Genomic DNA, 26,996 nt, shown 5'->3' with positions numbered 1-26,996 from the left:
GAACAGAGCGCGAGTCCTAGGGCAAAACTCGATCTTTAATTATAGAGAAAACTGGAAATCTTTTTTACTGAACGAAACTAATCAAATCAGTTTTGAAACGTATAAGGCAAGAGACTATTACCGCCTACTTCTTGTTAAAAAACACCAATCACCTCATACTGGCCCGGAAAGATGGAAAAGAGATATTTCAATAGACACAGAGAATTGGACAGATGTCTTTAAAATGGCTTCAAAAACATGCAAAGAAAATAAGTTGAAAGAATTTCAATTCAAACTTATCCATAGGATTGTCATTACAAAGAAAGAACTCTTCAGATACGGGATAAATACAGACAATGACTGCATCTACTGTGGCGAGCCAGACTCCATAAATCACACCTTTATCGACTGCGAATTTACAAAAACCTTCACATGCAAAGTCATCAATTGGTTTAACACTCAGAATGGTTCAAACTTTAAGCCAGATACAAAAGAAACGCTTTTCGCCACCTTTAAACACCCAACATATATGGAGCTAGTGAGAAAATTCAATTACACCCTCCTTTTTATGAATTTCTATGTGTATATAAGTAAACTAAACAACAGTTCACTTGTACTACCCGAATTTATTGCTAGAATCAACTATAAATACAAAGTTGAAAATTTGTAAATTAACACCGAAAAAGTACTCGTAACGTAACAATGCTCGGCACAAACTTTATAGACTAAGTTACTTTTAATTGTATTAAATCAAGATTAGAAATCGTTCCTCCTCCTCCTTCCCCGCGCTACGAGTTGTTTGTTTGCTTTTTTGCTTATTTTGTAATTTTAAGTTTTCCTTTCCTTTTATTGTTTTTTTTCTTTCTCTTTTTCTTTCTGTTTCTTGCTTTTTATCCTGTTTAATTTAATTGTAGCTAGTGTGTGCTGTCAGAATTAATTAATTATTTTATGTTATTCGTTTTCCTAATGTAAGTAACACCTGATGTAAATAAGTAATGTACATTGTAGTATCGGAGTAGCCATGCCAGAGTACTTTGTTATTGTAATTTTTGTAATTTGTGATACGTGTAATTTGTTAAGACGTGTTACTTTAAATAATAATAATAATAATAATAATAATAATAAAAAAAAAAAAAAAATCAATGTAAAAAAAAAAAAAAAAAAAAAAAAAAATAATGTCAAGGTCATAGACCGCTGTCCCTTGTGGTCGCGTGGATTGTTCTTGGCATTCCATTCGCGAACCGAACTCAATTAATGATCACGCGCATATTCCAGACATTTATAAAATGCTAAATTAATCCCTAGCGAGTTCCTCACATTTTTATAAACATCTCATTTATATTTAGACGCCGTTAACATTCATGTCATCACTGAAGAAGGTTATAGTATTTTAGCCGAAACGTCTGTTTTAAGATTTTTAAGTCAGTGACAACAACTTTTAAGATTTTATTACTATGCCTGACTACAACTACAGCATTTCTATACAGTAATGTACTAGTTAAAATTTCATCCACATAATTCAATTTGATAAAAATCGTGCAAACTCCCTCTATGGAAGTCTCCGTGGCGCAATCGGCTAGCGCGTTCGGCTGTTAACCGAAAGGTTGGTGATTCAAGCCCACCCGAGGACGGTTCATTTTCTTTTGATAATTATTTTCTATATAGTTGGCGTCAGGATTCCATCCATCCATCCTGTTAGCGTAATTGTTAGTTGTATTGCATGTAAGAAGGTCTATTCAAACAAAAAACCCCTGCGCGGATGTGAGGTAAATGAACCGTTGTTATCGTGATCGTTATCATTATTGCTTTTTTTTACAGTTGAAGCAAATTTGGCTCCAAGTTTTCATAAAAGGGTACAAATTTGTCCATATTTGAATAATCCAATTAGTACTATAATTTGTGCATTCAATATTGCGTCTTTAGTCTTCAAATGTTTGTCTTATTAACGTAATTACATCACCTTTATTACCGCCACGCGCATTAATCGCCTGCTCCCGTGACTAGAAGTTGAAGGACTTGAACATAAGCATACTTTTTGTGATATATTAAAACGTTGCTTTATAAACAGCATACCTTGCCCCTAGACAATCGTTTAGTTCTTAATTAAGGATATCTGAGACATTTGACGGCTAATATTGGCTTGCTCATTTGACGGTTGACGGTAAAAATATTGCGGTTTTGACGGTTGACAGTTAATGTTTTGGTTATTTGACGGTTAATCCCATTGAGACCTCTGCCTAACGCTAAAACAAGGATAGCATCGTTCAGCTTTCATTCATAGCCGGTTTCCGTAGTGTAGTGGTTATCACGTCCGCTTAACACGCGGAAGGTCGCCGGTTCGAGCCCGGCCGGAAACATATGATTTTTTTTCCTATGAGACTATATCTTGCTACCCAACTCTAGCCAGCTCTTACAAAATTTTCGGTCAGCGAAAACAAAACAAAAGGAAAAAAACCAAATGTGTTGACGTAAAGGAGGTCCATCAATCTTTTATCCTTTAGCAACTTCATATTAGGATCGATACCTTAAATAACGGTATCGAGCTATGATCTTAATGAAGCTTATGTTATTGATTGTTAGTGGGTTGGTAACCAGAAATGTACGAGTTTTAGTCGGAGAAACCAAAAATCTATTGGCAATTAGTTGACGGTTGACTAGAATTTTTGTGTCAAATGTCAATTTCAACTTTCATATTCTCCAACGACAAAATCATCGATTTATACTTTTCTATTCTCTTTGTTGTGTTCCAGGGTATTTTAAATGGAGTAATTAATCAATTTCTTTTATACGTTTTGCTGATAAGATTTGGCGAAACAGAAAGATGATGACATCGACCCAATCCATACCAAACAACCCATAACTTTAACCTCTATTATGTAAAGCATGATGGGAACATCTTTGAGGGTGTAAAGTATTTGCGTTCGAAGGACGCAAACCTAATTTTGGCCTGTGGCTTTCCAGAGTTGGTTGCCTTGTGCACGGTTATATGCAGAAAAACTCCACATTCCTGTAAGGACACCAAAATGGCCACCCCGCTTAATTTTTGCAGGGGCATGTCACGGCCAGTAAACTGGTGCCGTTTAATACTGAGATATGTGATTACATGTGATAAGACATGTGGCGAACATATGAGCATGGAGGCAGGCCATGCGAGCTCGACTTTGCGCTGCTTTCTTTGACTTCTTTCCATTCAGGCGCCGTGAGCTTCGCTATTTTGTGCTCTCAGCGTTGGATCTTAGTGAATATAAACGCTTCGATGGTAGCATTTATCGAAATATGAGGGCATTGTCCTTGTTTATTTTGTATGCTTGGAATGTTAATTGTGGGAAACCAGCTATATTTTGATTGCGTTTGTTGATTAGTTCCGGTCGCGACAGATACATGTAGCTCAATCTTTATCCGGTCAAATATTGTTTGGAATGGGCGGGGAAAGATTCTTAAGAGTGTGCCTGAACCGAGGAACCGCAAATTATGTAAATACTGTTTACTTTATTCATCAGGAGAAATACTCGAATGAGTCGCACGGGGTTTGTTTACGCTGACGATAAGCGGGCACACGTTTGCAAATGCTTGCTTATATTTGTGCTTCCAGCTTAGAATAATGTATATAAAATACACATTTTCAAATTAACCATTACGCTTAAACGTTACCAGTTAATGTGAGAATATGAAGCACAAAATTTGAGTCTACGGAAACTGGCGCTGTCACGCAACGAATCAAGAAATCATAGTTAGTACAGGCAAGGACTTTGACACTATGATACATCTGTCTGTAAAACCTCGGTTGTCGATGAAAAACGTTGATTTTAGCAATAGACAGAGGTTGAAAGTTAGTTAGTGAAACCATTTATTTAAGGTATATATATTAAAGGGAAGGCGTCCAAGTCGAACGCACTCTCATAATCTTTGATTACTACTAGTTTAGCAATTTAAATTGGTCACCGGATTCACTGAAAGTCTAACAGGAAGACAACGAGCGAGGGAAACATCGAGTGAATGTCCCATCTTTGCCTGCAACTTGGAATTAATACTATGTTTTTCCATGTTGAGATTCGTGTAAATGTTGTTGCACAATGTGTAAACTCATCTGAGAACAGTTGCAGGGCACCCAATGAAGAACACCTTTGATGAAGTATGCGCCCTGCTAAACATGTATTATTATGATTATTGTTCTGTGCAGTCTTGTAGTTACCAGTCCAACTCCGCTGATTAATTTTCCGCGTCCCGTCAATAAAGCAAGATCAGGAGGTCATGAGCCGGAGCGTCCATCTCCCATACCAACCCTAGGATTCAACCCTTTCTCGTATCTTTTTATTTTTAGAATTTGACCTCTGGGAGTTTTCGCACACCGCCTTTCAAATGCCCAATCAAAGCTCTGGTGGTCCCCGAGGGACTCCTAAGAGGTACCAATTCTAAAACGACACATTATCTCCTGTCATATTTTTTTGGCTCAATACCCTAAAAGAAACAGAAAAGCTCCCGCTGTGGACCTTTTGAGGCTGAACACCCTAAGTATTGAGCTATCTTAGTACTGCTGGAAATTACCAAGCGTGAAAGTGGACATGTGACCAACCTAGTACTACTTGTATAAACAATGTTTTTTTAAAATATTTTTTCTTTTTATTTTTAAAACATTAACAAATAAACAGTAATACACGAGGTTAACTAATGTAGGGCGCCGTAGCTTAGTTGGTTAGAGCGCCTGTCTAGTAAACAGGTCATGGGTTCAAATCCCATCGGTGCCTTACAGATGTTGCACTTTTTAATTTGTTATTACTTTTGAAAATTGATCAACGAAGCTGCACATGTTGTACCCCTAGGAATTTTTTTGGTTGTGTTATCCGATGGATTAACTTTTAAGATTACGCCAGAGTCGACTGAAAAATTTCAAGAATTATATGGAACGTAACTTGCGAATTAATGACCATTATAATATAGATAGGACCCTGCGCACGCTCTGATTAGTCAAAAACCCATGCTTTTTACTCTGGTGATCAGAGTATAAAGAATAGAAAAAGCATGTTTTATTGTTTTTCGCATGTAAAATCTATATCACTAAGCAAATGAAAAAGCCTTAGCCGTGTATTACAATGTGATAAAACACTCTGCACATTTGAGACCACTCGAGAAATCTACATTTCTACTTTTCCCTCGTGTTCTCAAATGCCCATCGTGTTTTATCGCGGTGTAACACACGACTTAGGCTTCCTTGTTTCTTAATAACGTGTTCCTCGTAGTTTCCGTAGTGTAGTGGTTATCACGTCCGCCTCACACGCGAAAGGTCGCCGGTTCGAGCCCGGCCGGAAACATCCCTTTTCATTTCTTTATTTGACTTCTGCAGTTTTTTTTTTTTTTATAATTGTACGTCTCGATTTCTTTATGGACTGTTTTATGGCAATGAAAATATGCTCAAGCAATAGTAATCTTGTCAAAATTATACCAAAAATATCAAAATTAAATAGAAGATTTTGTTGCGTCATTTCAATTATTTAGTAGTTATTATTCTGTTGTAATCTTATGACAATAGTAATATTATGAGAAAAATTCTTCCAAAACTAGTCATTTCTTTTATCTAAGACTCTGATTTTCATGTAACAATCGGGGCATTAGCCCAAATGGTAGAGCGCCCGCTTTGCATGCGGGAGGTACCGGGATCGATACCCGGATTCTCCAAATAATGTTATTTCACTCTAAAAGACAAAATTCAGATCAAGAGTGATTTTTAAATATTATTTGGCAAGTTATTTTATTCCAAATTTTACAAATAGCAGTAAGTCTTTTTAATTGTTTCCTTCGACGAAGTGGAACGCAAACCTAATTTTGACCTGTGGCTTTTCAGAGTTGGTGTGTTTGTGCACGGTTATAGGCCGAAAAAAACACATTCCTGTCAGGACACCAAAATGGCCACCCCGCTTGATTTTTGCAGGGCCATGTCACGGCCAGTAAACTGGTACCATTTAATGCTAAGACATGTGATGAGACATGTGCCGAAGATGTGAGTATGTGAGCAGGCCATGTAAGCTCGTCTTTCCGATGGATCTTTCTTTGACTTCTCTCCATTCAGTCGCCGTACGCTTCGCTATTATGTGCTATCAGAGGGAATTGTCCTTGTTTATTAACACGACTTGGCTTTGGGATGATGACCGTGGGAAGAGCTACATTTTGATTGCATTTGTTGATTAGTTCCAGTCGCGACAGAGAGCTCAGTCTTTATCCGGTCGAAATTTTATTGCTTGGAATCGGTGGAAAAGTACTCTGAAGGCAAGACCCATAAGACTACTTTATTCATCAGGGGAAATACTCGAATTAGTCGCACGGAGTTTGTTTACGATAAACGACCACGCGAAACGAACACGCCATTGCAAATGCTAGCTTAGAATAATGTACGTAATTTAAATATTCTATGAAGCTTGAGAGTCTACAGAAACTGGCAGCGTCACGCAACGTATCAACAAATCGTGACCTCTTCACTAGCAGGACTTTGACACTATGCATATCTGACTGTAAAACCTTGGTTGCTGCTGAAAAAGTTGAAAGTCAGCTAGTGAAATCATTTATTCACGGTATATATATATCAAAGTGAGAGTGTCGAACACACTCTCATAATCTCTGATTACTACTAGTTTTAAATTAGTTAATGTGGTGTATTTCAATCTCTTTTTTCATGCTCGGTAACACTTGACGAAAACTGGTAACCTGTTTTTCAAAATAGCCTCGCAATAGCTAAGGCATCTGTACAGTGGGGGATTAGCTCAAATGGTAGAGCGCCCGCTTAGCATGCGGAAAATACCGGAATCGATACCCGGATTCTCCAAAATCAAGACTTTTGCTAGCCATGTTAACATTTTTTTGGGCTTTTCTTTTCTGTTTGCAGTTCTTTTTTCCTCATTTATCTGCTCTTAAAACGCAGGTAGTGTGCCATGACTTCCTGCACAAAATCACTGTATTACACATCATCAGTGTTCACAGGAGCCATAATCGGGGACGGAGACCGTAACTCTTGGGATTCGCGCGCACCTATGATATGGGACAATTTTGCTATTTTTAGAACAGATTGCGCCATCCTGACGTCATATATCTGCGCGGATTCACGCACATGTCGGGGGCTCTCGCGTGGATGTTGTCACGTTGCGTGATCAAATGGTGAGAGTTGAGAGGTTCTCTTGCGTATTTTTCACAGCGATAGCAGGGAATAAGGCAGGGAATACGAACCAGGGCGCTTATATGTAGTTTTATGCTCTGAGCTAACGGAAAAGGTGGGTTTTTCAGGGTCGAAAACAAGACTTAAATCTCGCGCTGGGAATGAATAATAAGATCTGCTCGCGCTAGTTGTAAGCTTACGAGTATGTTTCTGCGTTTGTTCTGATTTAAGAATATAGCAAGAAAACTCTCTACTCTGGTATCGAGTTAATTTGTGAGTTTCTCAGACAATGGTTCATTATAAACAAAACCTGTTTTGACGGTTTCTTATTGTTTCTGCTTGTTTGGTGAGTTTGCGAAAGTTTTTGAAAGGAAAGTCTGACGCGTACGATTAGCTCATTTGCATAGTGCAGCTCGTGCACTTTCAAGTGCGAGTCGGTGTTTTCAGTTGTCAACAAATCTTGACAAAGATTTCTTTCGTTATCTTTTGTGCTGAGATACTGTAACAAATTTCACGAACGCAAAAAAGGCTACTAACATCATGTGTGTTTCTTCAACATAAGCATAATGAAGTTTTACACTGCGAAAATGAAAATAGACAAGGAGTTTTGATAACTCGATCAACAAAATCGAAATCGTTATTCCAAGTTGATTAAAGAAAGCGTCATCGTAACTTTGTTGATTACTTCTGCTTTATTCACATGTTTTCAGCTTAGCTTTTAATATGTTCTCAAACATTTATCAATCTTAAACGTATTTTAAAACTATATAGTTATTGTTTGAGTTCGATACATGTATACGCTTTCACACGAAAGTGCGGCGGAAGTACAATTTGTCATGTTTACTGACTGTACAAAACACGCATCGGCGGGCGCTCTCATTCATCGACAACAGAGAATTTACTGGATTTATACAAGGATAAGACTGAGCAGTATCTACGGACGTAAAGTTATTGGGCCTTGATGAAAGATCAAGCGTTGCTTACAATTCAAGCGAAACTCAAACTAGCAATTATTTTGCTTTACTTTTCGGTCGCGATAGACTGACAAATTCCTCGCAAGCCTGTGACAAGAGGAGCTAGGAAACTATGAAGTCCTGAAGCTCTGCTATATCTAAATATATCCAGCTAGTTTTTTGCTGTGTAAAGGAAAAGCTGTTAATCTTCAACATATGTGAAATTTAAAGTAAAGTAATGTACAGCTCATGTAAGAGAAGCATCCGTGGGAACACAACTTGGTCAGCGATATATATAAGCTTACAGCGGAACATACCTAAATTCGAAACTGTCTTACTTCACTCAAACTGGAGCAGCTTACGACGAAAATACTTCAGCAAAATTCCAACAGACGTAAACGCGTTGAGTTGTGGGCCACAAACATGAAAAATTTTGGGAATTTCGGACGCCATTTCCCCCGCGCGACATCCGCAAAAAATCCTCGCAGCATGTACGCGCGTGTGCCGCAGGCGATGGCGCAATTTGTTCTAAAAATAGAATTATTGCCCCATATCATGGGGACAACCCCAATACTAGAAATGGCGCGCGCTTACGGTCTCCGTCCCCGATTATGGCTCCTGGTATTCACTGTTATTCGGATTCTCCAATTTTTTACTATCGATTTGTCGTTGCATACTTGTTTATTATTGTTGTATTTTAAAACGTGCATCAAAATTTTCTGTAGGAAACCGTGAACGCACCATATTCTCAATGTTCAGCAGATTTTCACTGAAAATATATTTATTGACTGCGATCATTATTTTCTTAAATCTCTAAGAAGAGCTGGCTCACTGGTGGCAGAACCCAAGTACGGCTTCTTCGGCACAAGGTGTCATGGCGTCAGTAACAGCGCGCCAAAATCCACAGTGGGAAAAAATGGTGGCCGTACATTTTAGGACAGTGGATGGCGTACCTGGATTATCAAAGTAGACATAAAATCATATCTTTGCAACAATTGTCGCTGTATTACATTAATTGTGTACGCTAGGTTTAAAAATTTAGGAAGTTTTCTCTGCGTTTTTCATGAGCGTTTCTTAGGGATTTTGACGCTAAGAATTATTGGTAGTCGCCATTTTGTTGCCCACAGTGGATTTTTTGGCATAGTTTTTAGGTGGGTTTTCTTATCGCGACATGAACATGAACCCACAAGCTTATAGCTTAAATTTCATCGTGTTTAGTGAGTAATGATTATTCATTTATTCATTCCAGATTCTTAGCAAAGATGTCGTTGCCTTCAGTTAATTTTCAATCTTCTAATTTCCGCTCTGGAAACAGGGTGAGAAGAGAGTCACACGTGCTGTACTCATGCGCAACTTTTAGCTTCACTAATAGGACAACCAAGTACAACTCTATTAGCATGTTTATACTACTTTTTTTTAAAGCAGTTTAGGAACTCCCTTTTCTGTTTTGATAAGGACTGCACGCAAACAAAAGCAAGCCAAATTTGTGTTTCTCTTTTTGCTTTCTTTGCGCGGGAAATGTTTCGTTGCTCATTTAAAAAAGACATTTCCAGGGCAGCAGATATTTATTAAAACAAATTCAAAGAAGGCTTTGAAATCAAAGGGAGAGTTTCACAGTTCAACGCAAGTCCTAGCTTTCGGGTAAGAATGAAGTATATTTTTAGTATCCAGTAGTGACTAGTAGTATCTTTGAAGTATCTTGCTTTCTTCGCTTTTCTTCTTTCGCTCGTTCGTTCAGTTCTTTACATGCAATAAGCCAGTGATAAAAAAAAGCCAAAGGAATCGATGCTGTCACGACCTGTAAAATATTTTGACAAAATAGTACACATAGGGCCTATCCGGGAGTGGAACCCGGGACCTCTCGCACCCTAAGCGAGAATCATACCACTAGACCAACAGGCCAGAACAATGAATAGATACTACAAACTACGGTTAATCTGGTTTAAAACAGGTTAATTTACCAGTATGTTACTACCTTCACGTAGAGTAACATCAAAAAAATTAAAGTGTGAGATTTTCTGGATCAACTTATGAATTGTGTCGCTAGATTTTGTTGTTTCTTCTTTCTTTCTTTTTTAATCAAAGCAACGTGCAAATAAAAACAAAAAAAGAAAAGACAGGTACCGCATGGGCCGGAATTATTGGGATTTTTACGCTACCGTGCGAAAAATGTTTCATATATTATATAGCATATAAGTTTCTGAATCTGTAAATTCTAAGCGATCAAATTCAACAGTACCACTATTTAACCGTAGAACTTTCTGTTCTAAGCGCAAAATAGGTCGGTGAGTTTACTTCTGTTTAAAAACAGAAATCAGAAACAAATCAGTAGATAGGGTTATCTCAGCTGGCTTACTTAAGCAAGAAGATAGTCCGTGTGAGGGTCGAACTCACGACCTTGGCGTTATCAGCACCACGCTCTTTATTCTCTTTGCTGTCTTAATTAGTATTATAATACAGTTTCCATATAACGCGCGCTCTGATTGGCTGAAATAGCGTGCTTTATCAGAGAACAGAGCACGGGTTGATGACGGTAAGTTGGCTTCCAAATTTTTGCTTCGGAATTTTGACAAATTTGACCCAAATTAAACATCCCCTTTGACTCAGACAAACGCACTGGAAGCGAGCTATTTTTCTGCAGTAAATATGGCTCAGAGAGACCATTGTTAGCAACAGTAGTGTTAAAACTGTACTAAGATAACAAGTTTTGCTAGATTCCCGCCGACAAAACATGTACAGCTGTAGCGAAATACACAAATTCTCAACCTAAACAGTGCTTCGATAAAGACATTAATTTTGTTACGAAGGCAGAAATTATACTAAGAAGTAAAACAACGACAGAAAACAATTGAACTGTCTCTGTTTATGATGAGAAGCTTTATTTTTGCAAATTTACAATTAAAAATGCTCATTTGCTCAAACAACACTTACATGTAGTGTAGTAACGCTCGTCTCCGGTCATCTCAGCGAAGTAAACCGACGAGTGGTCAGTGCAAAACTTGCTCTGATATTCTCTTCTGTGTTCGAAGTAGAACCAGTGGGAGCCGTTAAGTCTTTCTAACTTTTACGCTAGTTCCGGCAATTTTGCTGCATGCGGCTACAAGCCGTAAATAACTGTAGCTCCTTTCAAATTCAACCCGGCATTTCGCATTTTCATCCACAAGCTTTGAGCTCCGCGTTTCGTAATTTCCACTGGAAAAGTGCTCGTTTTCATGGGCCACAATACGGCCGAATTCCTCTGGACTATAAACCTTTACCTGCCTTGAGATCCGTATTTAAAAATTAACTTAAAAGCGAACTTTAAAGGCATCGTTCTTCTCTCGAAAGCTAAGCCGCTCAAACTTCTCGAAACTGAAAGCTTAGCTGAAGTCCAGTTTGTGATTGACAGCTGTCGCTTCGTTAGCCAATCAAATTATTTGAACAATTCTAACAAGGACTGTGATTGGCTTATTTTAGCGTGCTTTGTCAGAGAACAGTGCACGGCTGACGCCACTTTTGCTCGTTTGGAAAATAAAGTTTGGTTTGAAAATTCAGCCGAATGCGTGGGGAAATTATCTGATTCTTCATCATAAAACAAATAAAGAAGCCCCGACTGTGCTCTGTTCTGTTGTAAAGCACTTAGGAAGCGGTAGAGCACTCAAGAAGTAGGGAAAAACACTCGACTACGTCTCGTGTTTTCCCCTACACTTCTTTCGTGCTCTACCGCTTCCTGCGTGCTTTACAACAGAACAGAGCACAGTCGGGGCTTCTTTATTTGTTAATTAGCTGCTATACGAAAGGTTGAGATTGAGAAAACGCTTAGCAATTGCGCATCATGAGCTTCTAGGGAATTAGCTCAATTGGTAGAGCGTCCGCTTAGCATGCGGGAGGTACCGGGCTCGATACCCGGATTCTCCAGATTTGTTTTTCTTCAAAATCATTATTTTCCCAGATTCAACAACTCTTTCTTATGTAAATACGGGTGTATGTTTGCAATTAAAAAGGATCACCTTTGGGAGACCCTCGGTCGGACCTGTGTGGTCTTTGGCTTTTGCCTACATAGCAAAAAATTAAAATCTTGATTCTAGCGGAATAAAATAATAAAATAGCTTTACTTTCTGTCCATCATCATCAAATAGGAACTGAACGTAAAAGACCTAAAACTCGGTATAAATTTGCTAAGAACAGCATATAATAGTAGGCTGAACCTTAGGCTATTTTCAAATCGATGGCGATCTATAACATCAGTCGGTAATTACATTTACCCTTCATATATGAAGCAAGCAGATGGTAGTCTCAACACAAAACTGATTCTCGCACGTGGATTAAATGCTCTGTTTGTTTTAATCTTTCGCGCTATGAAGTAAATACTAAGTGATTACGATCGGCGCATTTTCAATTAATTTCCTCTCCCTGGAGAAAGCAAAATTAATATAAAAACTGCCATCGCCGTACCAACTACCGAGCTGGATTAAAAAGGTTCCCAAGATTTCATTGTTAATCAATTTCATTCTCCGAAGAACGATTCAATTTTTAAACTCGTGGATACGCGAAGCGTAGAAACGTGTTTCTTGCGGGGACTCCGATATGCAAATGTATCACTCACTCACTCACTCACTCAGGTGTAGACACTGTTCGTAATTAGTCGGCCCGAACGAGAGCGCCCGAGGCCGACGCCACGTTGGAAAAGTAACCGAGCCCGACGCCATATTGGAATAGTAACCGTGCAGTCAGCGCGAGCCTCGCTATCGTGTTTGCGCGGTTACTACTCAAAGGATGCATCGTGCCAGCCCGAATTGATGATTTTGTAGCTTTTACACAACCATTAATGTTAGGTGTTTCGCTAAATTGAAGTGGAGTTGACTTCGAATGTTCGAATTAGTACTATGGCCAACTTGAGCGCTGAATTTCATGAGCATTTGACTCGTCCAGGCGTTCAAAATGACCAGGAGATGAGCATTTGTTTGCTGGAAAGTGACCTACTAAAGTGGTAAGCTTTGATGAGAATGTGTCTTATTCGAGGACCTTAATGAACTTATATGAGCGAAACGAACACTTCCCAATGAAAGAAACCAGGACAATCATCGGCACCATTATATAATATTGTAATTTTATAATTAGTAACATCTCAACCTGAGGCCAGCGGAAATATTGTTTTAAATCTACCTTGTGTCAGCCTTGCAGTAGTCTTTGACTTATTATCGTTTTACTTTTCAAGTTTGGCTGATTAGATCTCCCGTGAGATCCAACCGTCAATCGAGTAGTCCACGTTCAACCGACATCGAGTTAAGTTTAGATTAAAGTTGTGTTCTCTATACTTGTCTTGTTTATTTTAGTATATTGATGTGAACTCTGAGTGAGATGTGAAATGCGCATTAACTTGGAAAAGAATTCCCAAATACTTGATTTTGATAAGCTTAAATGATTTTTACCTTGTCTTGTGTTTACACTTTAATTTGCTTCCTGATTGAAAAGATAACAAAGGGAAAGAAACCCCTCTGTGAGCTCGTAGGAGTACATATTTATGGATGGACAGATTTTTTGGATCAACACTGAAAATGCTTCAAATGAGGCTACTTATTTTGATGTACTTTACATGCAATATATATATAGAGACAAGCGGTTCTACATTGGAAAAGAAGTGCTGTCTCAAAAGAAACCTTACCTATAGCCTTGAATAAAATGTAATGAAAAAGGTCTGTAAGCTTGTACGACTTGAATGCTTGTAAATTTCCCCAGCAGGTAGACAAACATCAACATCAAGATCTGTGTGTGTGTGTGTGTGCGTGTGTATGTATGATTTCTTTGGCATGAGTGTCTTCTGTGACCCAAGAACCCTTAGCCTTTACCACTCTCTGTTCAGCTGCAATTTTGCCACCCTAACTATTCTCTAATATGTGTGCAACAAAAGCCAACGAAAAAAGCCTACGCTTTGTGAGATAAGTGCGACCTTGCGTGGTACGAACCCGGCTTGTTTTAACAGCCGTTAAAAATACACCAGTAACTGCAAGTTCACCAACATGTTTCATCTCTATATTACTTAGTCCACGAGTTTGACGATAGGTCTCCTTTGATTTTAAATTGCGTTTGCTGCCATTTATAGACAACAAAATTGATTACCCCTTCCCATTAAAGGTTGATTGCTTTGATGACATCTTTCAGGAAGGCTTACTTTAATTTGTTACAAGCCATTTGCTTTGGCACAAACTTCAACGTTCAACAGATCCTCAATCGCTACCAAGTAACGAATCTGGGAAAAAGAATGTCTTTAAACATTTCAGGGAATTCTACAACGAACGGGACAATAGTGGAGTTGGTAAAGAAAGCCTCAAATGGAAAACTTTATTTTACGATCGACAAGTTATTGATTTGTTTATCAGCGTCAGTAGTTATCGGAGTTGGAATCGCTGGAAATATTTCCGTCCTGTTAATGATCAAGAAAACCCAGTCGCTTCAAACCGCTCAGAATTATTTATTGGCAAATTTAGCGGCTGCCGATGTTCAGTTACAAGTCTCCTGTTTTGTGGTTTTTCCCTCATCCCAATGATTAAAGTGCCACTGAAACGAAATTTTCGTACTCTGTTTTATTATCCCAATCTATAGTTTCAAACGTGCTTAAAGTAATGGTGAACTTTATTTCTGTCAAATCCTAACGGAAAGTGGTTTTTTTAGCTGTTGAAATCAACTTTTTGGAGCAAAACTGTGTCCGGGCTCTGGAACCGAGTTTAAGGACCTTGTGACGTCACTGGTTGTATTAACGCAAGAAGCGCTATAGATTCTCTCTTGTTTTCACTTGATTTATTCAAGTCTATTTTTCATATTGTCGATACCTACTAGTTTTCTACCTTTTAATTTGTGTCCAGCCTTGACAGGAAGTACACATCATAAACGTTGGAGGGCGCCAGAGAGTGTAGATTCACCAAAATATATGCTACAGATTAGAACAGCTCAGTATACTTTTCGAACATCTTGAGTACTCGATTGGAGATTTCGAAGACGAGTGTGGCAACTTTTATATCACGTCCTGAAGCCTAAACACGATATTTCGTCGTCTGTTTTCAGCCTGGTTCTGAAATTTGGATTCTCACGTTTATCTAAGGTCTATTAACAAGGTTCGAATATATCCTCGGCAACTTTACTGCATTAAAAACCGTAAGCGCATCAGCCATCCGCACAATCACGAAGTTATTAACGGTCCACAAGCTTTGAGTCGAGTACTTCTTTGCACACAGAGGGCATCTTTTTATGACACTAATAAGTGAGAGTTCTTGTGGTAGACAAAATGTATCTTTGAAAAATTGTGATCCGCAGTAGGGTTTGCTTTATCGTCGCATACGTATCAGTGTAAACAAAGCGGGAATTTCGCTTCTCTTTTACACGTACCTCCTAATTGCAATATTTCACGGCCGATGGATTACTTTGAGTTCTTTAGCACATACTTATGTCTATGATCTTCATTAAATAGTATCCAAGTTCAAAACAATTCGTTAAAACGTCACTAGTTTACACTCCTTTCGAAGGTCACGTATTAAACAGAATTTGAACGGCTAATTTGCATATATGACTTTCGCCGCCGACATTGTCACGCTTTCTCTCGTTTCCTGAAAACATACCTGTACGGCCATGGCAGCTTAGTTTACCTTTATAGTTTAAATTCGCTCCCTCATATAAAAGAAGAGGGTTTCTTAAATTGTTGCTGTTGTGATAACTTGTAGGATGTAACAGATGCAACTAGACTAAAGATCACTGTGGCACAATCTCGTCCGCTGTGAAACTCACAAAGCGTCCGGTTTCCTCCAAGCGAAGCGACTCGAAAACTCGAAGCGTTGTTGCTGCTATTCGTGCAGCAGCAGTTCGGATAATATTTTCACAAGCCGCTTTCTCTTGTTTTCATGTCTTTTTTACTTTATGAGTGTAGATATTGTTTAATTGAGTGCTGGCCATTTCACCAAGAGTCCCGATCATTTTTCGATTTAAGAACTCCCACTCGTTTGCTTGCTTACATAAAATATCCTGCAAATATCCAATTAAATAGACTGGAAAGCCCCAGGATCGACTCTCGACCTCTTCATGTCTAAGGCTACTGTTATTATCTGCTTTACAGCTCTGAGATGTCCTTAAGATGTTTTTTGGGGGGGCTTCGAACAGTAATCTCTTCTCCCATAATCACTCTAAATTTTCAGCGCGGCATGAGAGTAATACAACCAGTGACGTCACTAGGCTGTTTTGGCCGCGCCAAAATGGCCGCCAATTTTGGGCTTAACCACCCAACTTCGAACGGCTGAAAAAGTAGTTTTCGCTTACTGTATGCGAAAAAAAAAAATTGCAGTGTTTCCAAGTAAGGTTGAAACTTTATTACTAAGCAAAAATCTCACATACAAAAATTTCGTTTCAGTGGCACTTTAAGGTCCTTCCAGATGGAGCTGTTGGAACTGTTCTCTGTATGTTCTTTGTCGGCTTCAACGTTCCTCTGACTGCTACGGTTGTCTCGGTATTCACGCTTACAATCCTAGCAATAGAACGGTATAACGCAGTAGTAATACATCTTCGGATGTTGCAGCTTACGAGAGAAACGGTTCGATACGCGATTATTGGCACATGGATGGCGTCCGTTGCCTTAAACACACCATTGTTTGTGTACGCAAACTACAAGTTCAAGGCAACAGCTTGCCGACAGACGTACAGTCAGAACGCAAAGTTAACTCACTTTATCTTCTACATAATTTTTGTTTTCACTCTCCCTTTTCTCGTTATCAGCTTTTACTACAGTAAACTTGTGAAATCACAGAAAAGCAGTTACACCTGATAACAATATCCCAGAAAAAGAACTCATGCGACAACGAAAACAACTCTTGAAGATGTCGCTGACAGTTACTTTTGTTTTCGGGGCGTGTGTTTTACCTGCCAGTGTTGTTACTGCCCTTCGCTATTTTCGGCTGGTAAGCCACCCGTGCGGGCTTTTGGGGTATTGCTGCTTTTTATAAGTTCTGTGGTAAATCCATTCATTTATGCATTTCACAGCTCAAATTATCGAGGCGCTTTTAAAACATTACTCAAATGTAAATAGACGCCCTGGATTACATTTGTCCCGTTAGTTCAGCGACATTTCTTTGGTCAACCTGCCTCGTTTGACGAGTTTACATTTCTTTCTTCTTTCATTGCTGTAAGAGTAGTTCGCTCCACGGTGGGGGGTGGGGGCGGATAACTAAGATGGACTATCATCCCATCCATGGGACAGAAAAATACTCTCAGTTGTTTAATACAACGGAGACTGGGATAAGCTCTGCCGTGTGTGGGCTAGCAAGGCACAGGTGCGGCCATTTAACGTTTCCTTACCATCCAGTGTCAAAGGAGGGCGTCAATTTCAGTTCTAAAAGATGAAATTCAACCTTTAACTTCCAGGTTTCAATAAAGCGAGTCGTAAAGGCAAAAGTAATTTTTCAGAGAATCTTTGTGTTATCTGCGTTGTACGGCTGTTATGAGAAAGGTTGCGTTACAAAACCGTAACTGAAAGCGTAGACCGCGCCAATACCGAAAGGTGCTTCGGGTATTGCTCCTTTACTGCTAGTCGATTGAAGTCCACGTTGTTTCAGAGGGACAGTGGAAATTCATTAATAGGAGTATTCCCACCTTCTCTGATAGCTAGAGAAAATCATCCAAATAAAAAGTTTGCAAACCGTTATTTGTACAACAATGGTCAGAAGAACATCTGTCTTCAAAAAGAATTAAAGCTGCATATTAGCTAGTGAAATAAAGACTGCTGGAGAATCCGGGTATCGATCCCGGTACCTCCCGCATGCTAAGCGGGCGCTCTACCATTTGAGCTAATTCCCCAAAGCGTAAGCATATAAAAGTTGCTATAACTATTGAAAAACCAATGTTCGAGGCATGACCCGGTAATTAGTTTTTAAGCTTTTTTCTAAACAATTTACTTAGAATTTCATTTTAGAAAAACAGATAATTTAATAAAATATGTTGCTTTTCATTCTAGTTCCTTGTTATTTAGAACATTAGCTATTGATATTGACGAGACATTATTGGAAAGTATATGAGAAACAACTCCCAATAAATAATTTCGGGATAGCTATATTTCAGCAAAAATCTCCTCATCATTTGAGAAAGCACGTTAACAATATATACATACATCTTAAAGAATAAAACCAAATCAGTTTGAACAAAGCCAATAAGCGGGTGCTGTTCCTCATTAGACCAAACTTCTGATAACGTTCTTGTACTGATCAGTACAAGAATAATACTTAAAAAAACGGCACCGAGATTAATTTGTCTGGTCCGTTAGCTCAGTCGGTAGAGCGTGGTGCTGATAACGCCAAGGTCGTGAGTTCGACCCTCATACGGACCAACTTTTCCTTTTTAGTAAACCAGCTGGAAAATTCCATTTTAAGATTTCTAACTGACTGTACTCTGATTTCTCTTTTCCTTTCTTTTTTTTTCATTAGTTAAATTCCCCTGATCAGTTCAAAACAAGAGGACTGGATCAAAATTACTTTAGTTTAATATTTTCCTAGGAGTCGTTGGAAATGTTTCCCGGCCAACAGAAACACTTGGTTAAGTCATATTTTAATCTAGAAGGGCTTCGTAGTAGTCACTGGGAATTGTCTGTGCAAAAACCAAAATGATTCTTTAGAGAAGAAAGGTATACCGTTGTTTCATATGGCCGTTGTGACGTCACAAAAACCATCGTAAAATTGTCTGTTTCGATATGATGTTGTTTTCATTGACAAAAGAGTATTAAAAAAGGCATGTCCGGGAGCGGAACCCGGGACCTCTAGCACCAAAGCGAGAATCATACCACTAGACCAACAGGCCACAAGTGGTTGGACATCATTTGACAAAGGTCTTAATCTACCTTTTTCTGTTGAACTGGTACTATAACACCTGTTATGTGTTGTCTCATTGGCCATGATATTTACTATCCAAATATTCCGGGTTTTCGCTTTTCATGTCTTTCGAGCATGATACAATGTAGCAGAAACCTTACAAAAGTTAACATTTCATCCACAAAAATAATTTTGATGGAAATTGTACGAAATCCTTTGAAGGAAGTCTCCGTGGCGCAATCGGTTAGTGCGTTCGTCTGTTAACCGAAAGGTTGGTGGTTCAAGCCCACCCGGGGACGGTTCTTTTGGTTTTGGTAATTATTTTCTATATAGTTAGCGTCAGGATTCCATCCATCCATCCTTTTTGCATAATTTTTAGTTGTAATACATGTAAGTAGATCTTCTCAAATAAACAGGCACTGCGCGGATGTGATGTGAATAAACCGTTATTATTGTGATCGTGAACGTTGACGGTTGAAGTGAATTTTTCATAAAAGGCTACAAATTTGCCCATATTTGAATAGTCCAATTAGTCCTATAATTTGTGCATTAAATATGAGGTCTTTATTGTTCAGTCAACTGTTTGTCTAATTAACATAATTATATCACCTCTATTACCGCCGCGCTCGTTAATCGCCTGCCTCCGTGACTAGAAGCTAAAGGACTTGAACATACGTGTATCTTTTGTGCGATATATTAAAACGTTCGTTTCTAAACAGCATAACTTGACCCTAGCCAATCGTTTAGTTCTAAATTAAGGATATCTCAGACATTTGACGGCTAATATTGGCTTGCTCAGTTGACGATTGACGGTAAAAATATTGCGGTTTTGACGGTTAATTTTTTGGCCATTTGACAGTTAAGACACCGCTGAGGATAGCAGCGATCATTCGTAACTGGTTTTGGTAGTGTAGTGGTTATCACGTCAGCTTTCCACGCGGAAAGTCGCCGGTTCGAGCCCGGCCGGAAACATTTTTTTCATTTTTAACTCGTGAATTGCGCATGCGCAACACGAGTTATGGTGAGTTATGGATAAATGTGTCGCTCGCTCGATGGGCTGTAAACATTATTCAAATGAGGTACGCTCGGGGGTTAGTTTTAAATTGCTGTCCATCTTTAATTAAAATAAGCTGTTTTAAAGGTCTAAATTAAAAGATATAAGTTAAAGAAGACTCGGACACCGAAAATGAGAACATCGAGGATCGTAAAATCGATGAGCAGCACAAGTTTTCACTAGATGCGGACTTCGTATTGATTTTACAGAAACGGAAGACGTTGAAGTACGGTTTTGGTATGGTAAATGCGCATATAGCGGGAGAAATGATACAAACAGAGTGCATTTATTTATTGTATCGCTAAAAACAACGAAAAAAGAAAGGAAAAAAAACAACGAACCACCTTCCACCCGGAGTTGATCGCGGAATCTTTCGCATGGAGATTTGTCCACTACCCTCAGTACTACGTGAACATGACATAGGTACAGTGGAGAAAACAAACATTATGAGAATTAAACCGCTGATAACTCTGTACCAGGATTGTCTGGAGGTTAATTTGTCCTTCATCGAGCAACTGTCAGTGAGTATATTTGGCATTCGTGGATTTTTCTGACGCTCGACAGTGCCTATTTTGCCTCCACTACACATCCGGACACACTAGACAGTGATTAAATTGGGTGCGTTGGCCAGCCAAGCCATCGTCCCGTTTATTCCATCTCAGCATATAATACAATTGCTAAGTGCACCAAAGCCGGACACGAAAACCCTAAAACCAGCAAGTGGAGAAAATTGGGAACGTGTGCCCCCGACCAAGGCAGTGGTGCAACTCTCGGGGTTTTAGGGTATCCTTGGTTAACATCAGTACTGTAGAATAATAAACCTAAGGCTTTATACAGCGATATAATAGCAATAAGAGAACTAAATAAACGTACAACAGTGGATTACAACTGATGATATTATTAAAAGAAAACCAAACTTAACCTAAACACGGCAAAGGCTGGCCATAGAATGTCTCACCTCGCCAACTGCCACCGATTACAAACTCAAATCCCACTATACACTGCGCACCTCAAACCCGTACCCAGCCCTCTGGTCCGTGCCGGCAAAATAGTAATTTATGCTAATTTAAGATCATCACAAATTACATATTTTGCCTCCACTACACATCCGGACACACTAGACAGTGATTAAATTGGGTGCGTTGGCCAGCCAAGCCAACATAGAGGTGAAAAGAAAGGGCTCGAGCTAGAGAGACAATGATTTTGACACTTCTAATCTACTTGCTAGAGAGTCTTTGACGTAAATGTTCTTGGCAGAGGTTGAAGCCCAACGGCCGTGACGTTGAAGATTCCTCTCAGGGACACCGGAGTTCGCAGCCAAAGTCGCCCCACCTGATCTGGCAGAGTGGGTACTAAATTTAGAAATATCTGGAACAATATCGCGAAAAGACTTCTTAAACGACTCTCTATAAGTCGAATAACATATAGGCTTATTGACTGACACAAGACGCTTGCGATTGCTAGACGATGATATAGGCCTGAAAAGGTACTCCTCAGAATCAAAAGAAAGGTTAGAACTTGACATATATAGCTTAAGAAGGGCCACAGGACAAATACTAGAACCAGCTGACTCAGCAATAACCACGGACTGACCCTCCCTTAATTGGTCGGCTTTACTTTTTTCGATAAAAATAGAAAGAAAATCATCATTAAACTTAACATCTTTGCTTCGAATAAGTGACAACTCGGAGAAACGAAAAAAGCCGGAAAAAGCTAAAACAAACATAACTAAGTTACGCAACTGTAAGAGGTCATGCAAGTCAGTTTTTTCAGCTAATTTCCTGAGATGCTCCGCCTCAAGAGGTTCTTTTCTGTGATTAGCCGGTGAGGACGCAGAACGAACGGCACCTTCTTTCACAGCCACAACAGTGGGATGACTAGTAGGGGAACTCACGGCCGCCAGATCGTGCAGCCACTTGAAAGCATAGAAGGCGGAATTGATAGAAGAAACTGATCTGCTTGACTCCAGTAGATACTGTAGAAACAAGGCACAATGGAAGGGTTCTACCGGGAAGGGACTGGTACCCAGAACGGTAGTAGCAAATGATCTCCATATGTTGAAAACCCTTGTATAACAAAGAGAAGTCCCGGAAGCCCTGGATGCAAGAGCTGTAAACTTGATATTCTCCGTCAACAAAGCAACCTCTCTTGTATCACATGTAGGGGAAGTCCAGAAGTCTGTATCAAAAATATCTAGAGCAAAAACAAAAACCAAGTGATAATAAAGGGATACAAAGGACAAGGGGAAGCTCCCCAGGGATAAAGACAAATGGGGCCTAAACAACACAATGAGAGAATAAACAACAAATAAATACAGACAAGGAGCCTCAGAGAAGAAACAATGTTATATTTAAGTACGCTTATACAACGCAGAAACAAAACTGCAATAAACACAATCTATTCACCCCTCAAGGGCACTGTATAGAAATCTTCAACGTTAACAGTCTCAAATCAAAGGCCCCTCAAGGGCACTGTATACAAATATCACAGACCCCTCAAGGGTACGTCTCAAAGGGCCGCCTGCTTCAAGCAAGGCGCCTCAAAGCCAGAAAACAATGCGCTAACACTGTGGAACGCGAAATGCATTGCAAACTAACGCAGGACCTTGCCTGGGTGCAATACTAAAATTAATGCGCAAAGCTACCATTGAGAAATTTAGCGGACCGGATCCGAAAATGGAATTCTTGGCTTTGCCTCTGATAAACAGATGGGGAAGATCAGGGAGGACCACCCAATCATGAACGAAACTGCTCCAGTGCACACCGTCGAAACAAAGGATGGGCCAAAAATGCGCTGATCTCCAAAGGGGAACGATGAGAGTGCCGGACGCATTGCAGAGCTTCAAATGACTGACGACTTTGCATGTCAAACAGACAGGAGGACAAAGCCAGTTGTTGTCGTTGGACCAATCTTGGACGAAAGCGTTGACGCCAGACGAGCCGGGCTGATAATACCTAGAATTGAAAACCTGAAGCTTTGCATTGTAATGGCAGGCGAATCTATCACAAGTGTGCGGACCCCAGAGCTCGTCGAGAGCATAAAAAACAGAATCGTTGATTGCATAATCATCGTAATCAACTAACTTGCTAATATCGTCGGCACAAGTGTTGAGGTCCCTGGGAATCCATTGCATGTCAATGCTAATACCGCCGATGAGACATTGTCGGTGAACATCAAGAGCCAACTGTTGCAAAGCTGGAACTTTGGATCCGATGTTAACGATGCGAACAACATTCTGGTTGTCTGTATACCAGACAACAGTCTGCGCACCAAGAGAATCCTTGAACGCCTTCAAGGACAATGAAACAGCAAGAAGTTCGCGAAAAGTCGAACTTTGTGCACTCTCGTAATCGGACCAATTTTGGTGAAAAATTTTCTCCTCGAATTGTATGTGACTCCCGCAGGCTGAATTGGACGCATCAGAGTAAACGATTTTGGAAGGCTTGCGCTTAATAGGCCACAAAGGAAGGCCGTTGATATCAGCGAGATTGTTTTTCCAAAAATTCAATTCGTGTAAACATTCAGGTGTCAAAGAAACAAGTGAATTCCAATCAGCAGTGGAGTTAATAACCAGAAAGGTGTTCCTGGTCATAAGTCTAGTGACGTTCCCGACGCAGTTCCCGAGCGAGATAATTTTTCCACACACGCTTGCAAGCTTGCGAACCTGGTGCAAGGAGCGCTCCGAACATAAGAGAGATGATGAATCGTTAATAAGAGAATCGATTCTCTTGTCCGTGGCTTTGATAACGCACTGGGAAGTGTTAATAACAGTCCCAAGCCAGGTAATCACTTGAGTAGGATCCCAAACGGATTTCTCTTCGTTAGGTAGGAAACCAGACTTTAATAGGTCGGAATGAACAGCCAAACTAGAGATCTTCGCTTTGATACAGTCAGCGGCCGCCCCTAAACCATTGTCTAGGAAGACAACTATAGACTTTCCCTCGGATCTCCATTTCTTGACTAACGGCTTGAGAAGCTTTGTAAATAAATAAGGAGCAGAACTAAGGCCAAATGGCAAAACTGAAAACTGAAAATATCTAGTATGACCGGACGAAAAGGTCCAAGAAAACGACAGATATTGCCTATGATCTGGAAAGATATCCACGTGATGGTAACCCGATTTTAAGTCAAAGGAGAACATGAAATCTCCGGGATTTAAAACTCCTCTGGCAACGGACAGGTCCTCGCATCGAAACTTAAATTTGAAAAGATATAGATTGACATGACGAAGATCCAAGATCAAGCGCTTTTTCCCTGACTTCTGAATAGACACAGATAATGGATTAATTATAGTAGGAGGTGTAAAAACTTCGGGGATACAATCCAAACTAATAAGCTCGTTAATAGCATTCTCAACAAAATCAGATTCCTGAATCGCTGAATTATTGTTCCGGACAACAAAAGGTGCTGGTATTTGAAGAAGTGGCAACTTATATCCAAACTCAATAGTGTCAATTATGAAACGAAGTGCGTCAATATCTTTCCAAAACTGAAGCGATTTACGCAATCTTCCTTTAACCGAAACAGGTGCATCATCACATGCAATTTCACAGTTCAGCGATGGATCCTCTAGAAGAGATAGCTCACAATACGGCAATGGCAAAGCCTCAGACTCATGGTCTGGAAAATAAATAATACACGACGGGAAAAAACATAGTTTAATAAATGCAAATTAACTCTGAAAGCACTAAGCACGACTCGTATGAAAGATCCAGCGAAAAATAAGACAAACGGAAAACAACACAAAAGAAAACTAGAACCAACTACACCTTGATCCTGGGTATTGCTGTCTAGTCACTTTGCCTGTTGGTTGGCAGGATTGGAAGAGGAAAGAACATTCGGGCAAGAAGCTCGCCAATGTCCAGGTTTTCCACAGGAAAAGCAAAGTCCGGCAGATCTGCCAACGGAAAGCTGTTGATTGACCCGAGTAAAGGAATTAGGAATTTGGCCGACGGTGAGCTGTGAATTTCTTGAGACAGGTATTCCAGATCGGCGCTGTAATCCCAGACCACGTGGAGCGAAGCGTTTCGAGGCTCTAGCCGCTCTCGCCTCAGCTTTATAGATTTTCTTCTCGTCTTCTTCGTCATCCGCCAAGTCGTGATGTTTATATTCCAAAACGATTTTCCAACCGTACGGCGACTTATCAGCCAACAAAATTAATATTTGCCGATCTTTAAGCAAAGACATACCCCGATCCAACGCTTCCTTGGTCCTCAGAAGGTCCTTACGCTCAAGAGCGACGCTAGCGTCTTCGACAGCTTCCATGACTGATTTGTTGGCTTTAAATTGCTCCTCGTTACTCTTCTTCTTGAACGAAGGTGGAGCATCCCGCTTTAGCCTCTTGATCTCAGACATCTGCTCCGCGGCATTCGAATCATTAGATCTCTTTAGATCAGAAATTGAAGTGGAAACTAAATCCTTAATCTGGCCAAGCAGATCGCGATTGTTCTGGGCAATGATCTCTTTAACTTTAGCTTCATCCATTGTAAAAACCAAACTTAACCTAAACACGGCAAAGGCTGGCCATAGAATGTCTCACCTCGCCAACTGCCACCGATTACAAACTCAAATCCCACTATACACTGCGCACCTCAAACCCGTACCCAGCCCTCTGGTCCGTGCCGGCAAAATAGTAATTTATGCTAATTTAAGATCATCACAAATTACATTTTTTAAGAGGCTGTCTCTGTAAGAACCGACCACTGATTTTACTTCGAAAATTCGATTTTTCTCATAAGCTGGGATTTCGAAGCCCTTATCTAGTCAATCACTAAAATGAGTTTCATTTGATTAAAAATTCCATTCGAAGTTTTCTAGGATTGAATGAAGTTCGGTGCGCTCGACACAAGTTGCATGCCTGCCGAAACTGAAAAAATAGCACATATTGCCGGCGCTCTAAAAAAAAAATTTTCGCTCAAAAGTCCCAATTCTTTTTCTCAACTATAGATGTATCATAGCAGTTTGTTTAGCCATGTTGCAATTATAATTCAATGTTGCTCCTTCAACGGTTAAAAGAAGATTTTCTACCCGTTAAATCGAGTTTTGAACCAAACGCGAAAATATCTCTACTTTGAAGGCACGTTTTAAAAATGTGGCACCTGTTTGAAACTGCCGAACTACAGGAATAGAAAGTAGAAATGGCCCTTTCTTTAAAACAATAATAAAATTTGTCTGCCTGCAGGTTTTCAAAACTAACGACCGCTTAAAGTTCGGGAAATTTTGAAAATATTCCAGTGAGTAACTAACACACTCGCCGTCGTAAATTGCTCCGATAAATTCAAGTAAATTGCTTACCTGGCGTCAAGATTAGAGATTTGGTCCTTTGTAGCGATCCTTGAAACCTAGGTAGCATTAAAAGTGCCAGCTTTTCCTTCCAACTGTAGGTTTTTATATAAAGTATATTTATACGTTCCTCATCTGTTTCGAGCGTGACCGTCACCGTACTTCGATGTTCTTTGTATTACTAACCATTGTTTTCCTCGAAGCCGGTTCAATCGTGTAGAGTCCTCTTGAAAGGTTTGTAGAAGCACTCTTTTAGATAACTCTCGGCACACATACATGTATGAACAGTAAACGGTGATCCGGGAAGCCAACGAAGGATTGATAAATGCCACGGCCATTTTGTGTTTACAACAGGTGTTTTAGTTCCCAATCTTCCCGTGAGTATCACGGCATTGATTCCCGTTATACTCACGGGAAGATTGGGAACTAAAACACCTGTTGTAAACACAAAATGGCCGTAACATTTATCAATCCTTCCTTGGCTCCCCGGATCACCGCTTATTGTTCAGGTATGTGTGCCGAGAGTTGTCCAAAAGAGTACCTCTACAAACCTTTCAAGAGGAGTTTACGTGATTAAACCGGCTTCGAGGAAAACAATGGTCAGTAATACAAAGAACATCGAAGTATGTGACGGTCAGACACGCTCGACACAGATGAGGAACGTATTGAATGTACTTTATATACAAACCTACAGTTGGAAGGAAAAGCTGGCACTTTTAATGTTACCTAGGTTTCAAGGATCGCTACAAAGGACCAAATCTTTAATCTTG

General features: G+C 39.8%; 1 protein-coding gene and 8 non-coding genes across 9 annotated transcripts; 6 read left to right on the top strand and 3 right to left on the bottom strand.

The window, feature by feature from the left end:
- The first annotated feature begins 2,263 nt into the window (after nt 1-2,263).
- Trnav-aac (transfer RNA valine (anticodon AAC)) lies at nt 2,264-2,336 on the top strand. Its single transcript has one exon. It is a non-coding gene; the product is annotated as a tRNA-Val (tRNA).
- A 2,317-nt stretch (nt 2,337-4,653) lies between these two features.
- Trnat-agu (transfer RNA threonine (anticodon AGU)) lies at nt 4,654-4,724 on the top strand. The gene has a single exon. It is a non-coding gene; the product is annotated as a tRNA-Thr (tRNA).
- A 491-nt stretch (nt 4,725-5,215) lies between these two features.
- Trnav-cac (transfer RNA valine (anticodon CAC)) lies at nt 5,216-5,288 on the top strand. The gene has a single exon. It is a non-coding gene; the product is annotated as a tRNA-Val (tRNA).
- A 4,615-nt stretch (nt 5,289-9,903) lies between these two features.
- On the bottom strand, nt 9,904-9,975 carry Trnap-agg (transfer RNA proline (anticodon AGG)). The gene has a single exon. It is a non-coding gene; the product is annotated as a tRNA-Pro (tRNA).
- Nucleotides 9,976-11,897: 1,922 nt separating this feature from the next.
- On the top strand, nt 11,898-11,970 carry Trnaa-agc (transfer RNA alanine (anticodon AGC)). The gene has a single exon. It is a non-coding gene; the product is annotated as a tRNA-Ala (tRNA).
- A 5,843-nt stretch (nt 11,971-17,813) lies between these two features.
- Nucleotides 17,814-17,886, bottom strand: Trnaa-agc (transfer RNA alanine (anticodon AGC)). Its single transcript has one exon. It is a non-coding gene; the product is annotated as a tRNA-Ala (tRNA).
- Nucleotides 17,887-18,339: 453 nt separating this feature from the next.
- On the top strand, nt 18,340-18,412 carry Trnai-gau (transfer RNA isoleucine (anticodon GAU)). The gene has a single exon. It is a non-coding gene; the product is annotated as a tRNA-Ile (tRNA).
- A 1,377-nt stretch (nt 18,413-19,789) lies between these two features.
- Nucleotides 19,790-19,862, top strand: Trnag-ucc (transfer RNA glycine (anticodon UCC)). The gene has a single exon. It is a non-coding gene; the product is annotated as a tRNA-Gly (tRNA).
- A 4,717-nt stretch (nt 19,863-24,579) lies between these two features.
- Nucleotides 24,580-25,616, bottom strand: LOC149103047 (uncharacterized). Its single transcript, XM_089272508.1, has one exon. It carries the CDS (start codon nt 25,426-25,428, stop codon nt 24,739-24,741), a length of 690 nt encoding a protein of 229 aa, XP_089128634.1. The 5' UTR covers nt 25,429-25,616; the 3' UTR covers nt 24,580-24,738.
- Nucleotides 25,617-26,996: the final 1,380 nt, after the last annotated feature.

This window comes from Orbicella faveolata, unplaced genomic scaffold, assembly GCF_042242905.1.
Source record: "Orbicella faveolata isolate gen_17 unplaced genomic scaffold, um_ofav_v1 contig_35, whole genome shotgun sequence".
Taxonomy (NCBI): Eukaryota; Metazoa; Cnidaria; class Anthozoa; order Scleractinia; family Merulinidae; genus Orbicella; species Orbicella faveolata.
Note: the sequence above shows the minus strand (reverse complement) of the source record. Positions and strands in the feature narration are given on the sequence as shown.

Bases quoted from the DNA above. Each gene is read 5' to 3' on its own strand.
- LOC149103047 (XM_089272508.1), bottom strand. From the start codon at position 25,428: ATGGATGAAGCTAAAGTTAAAGAGATCATTGCCCAGAACAATCGCGAT.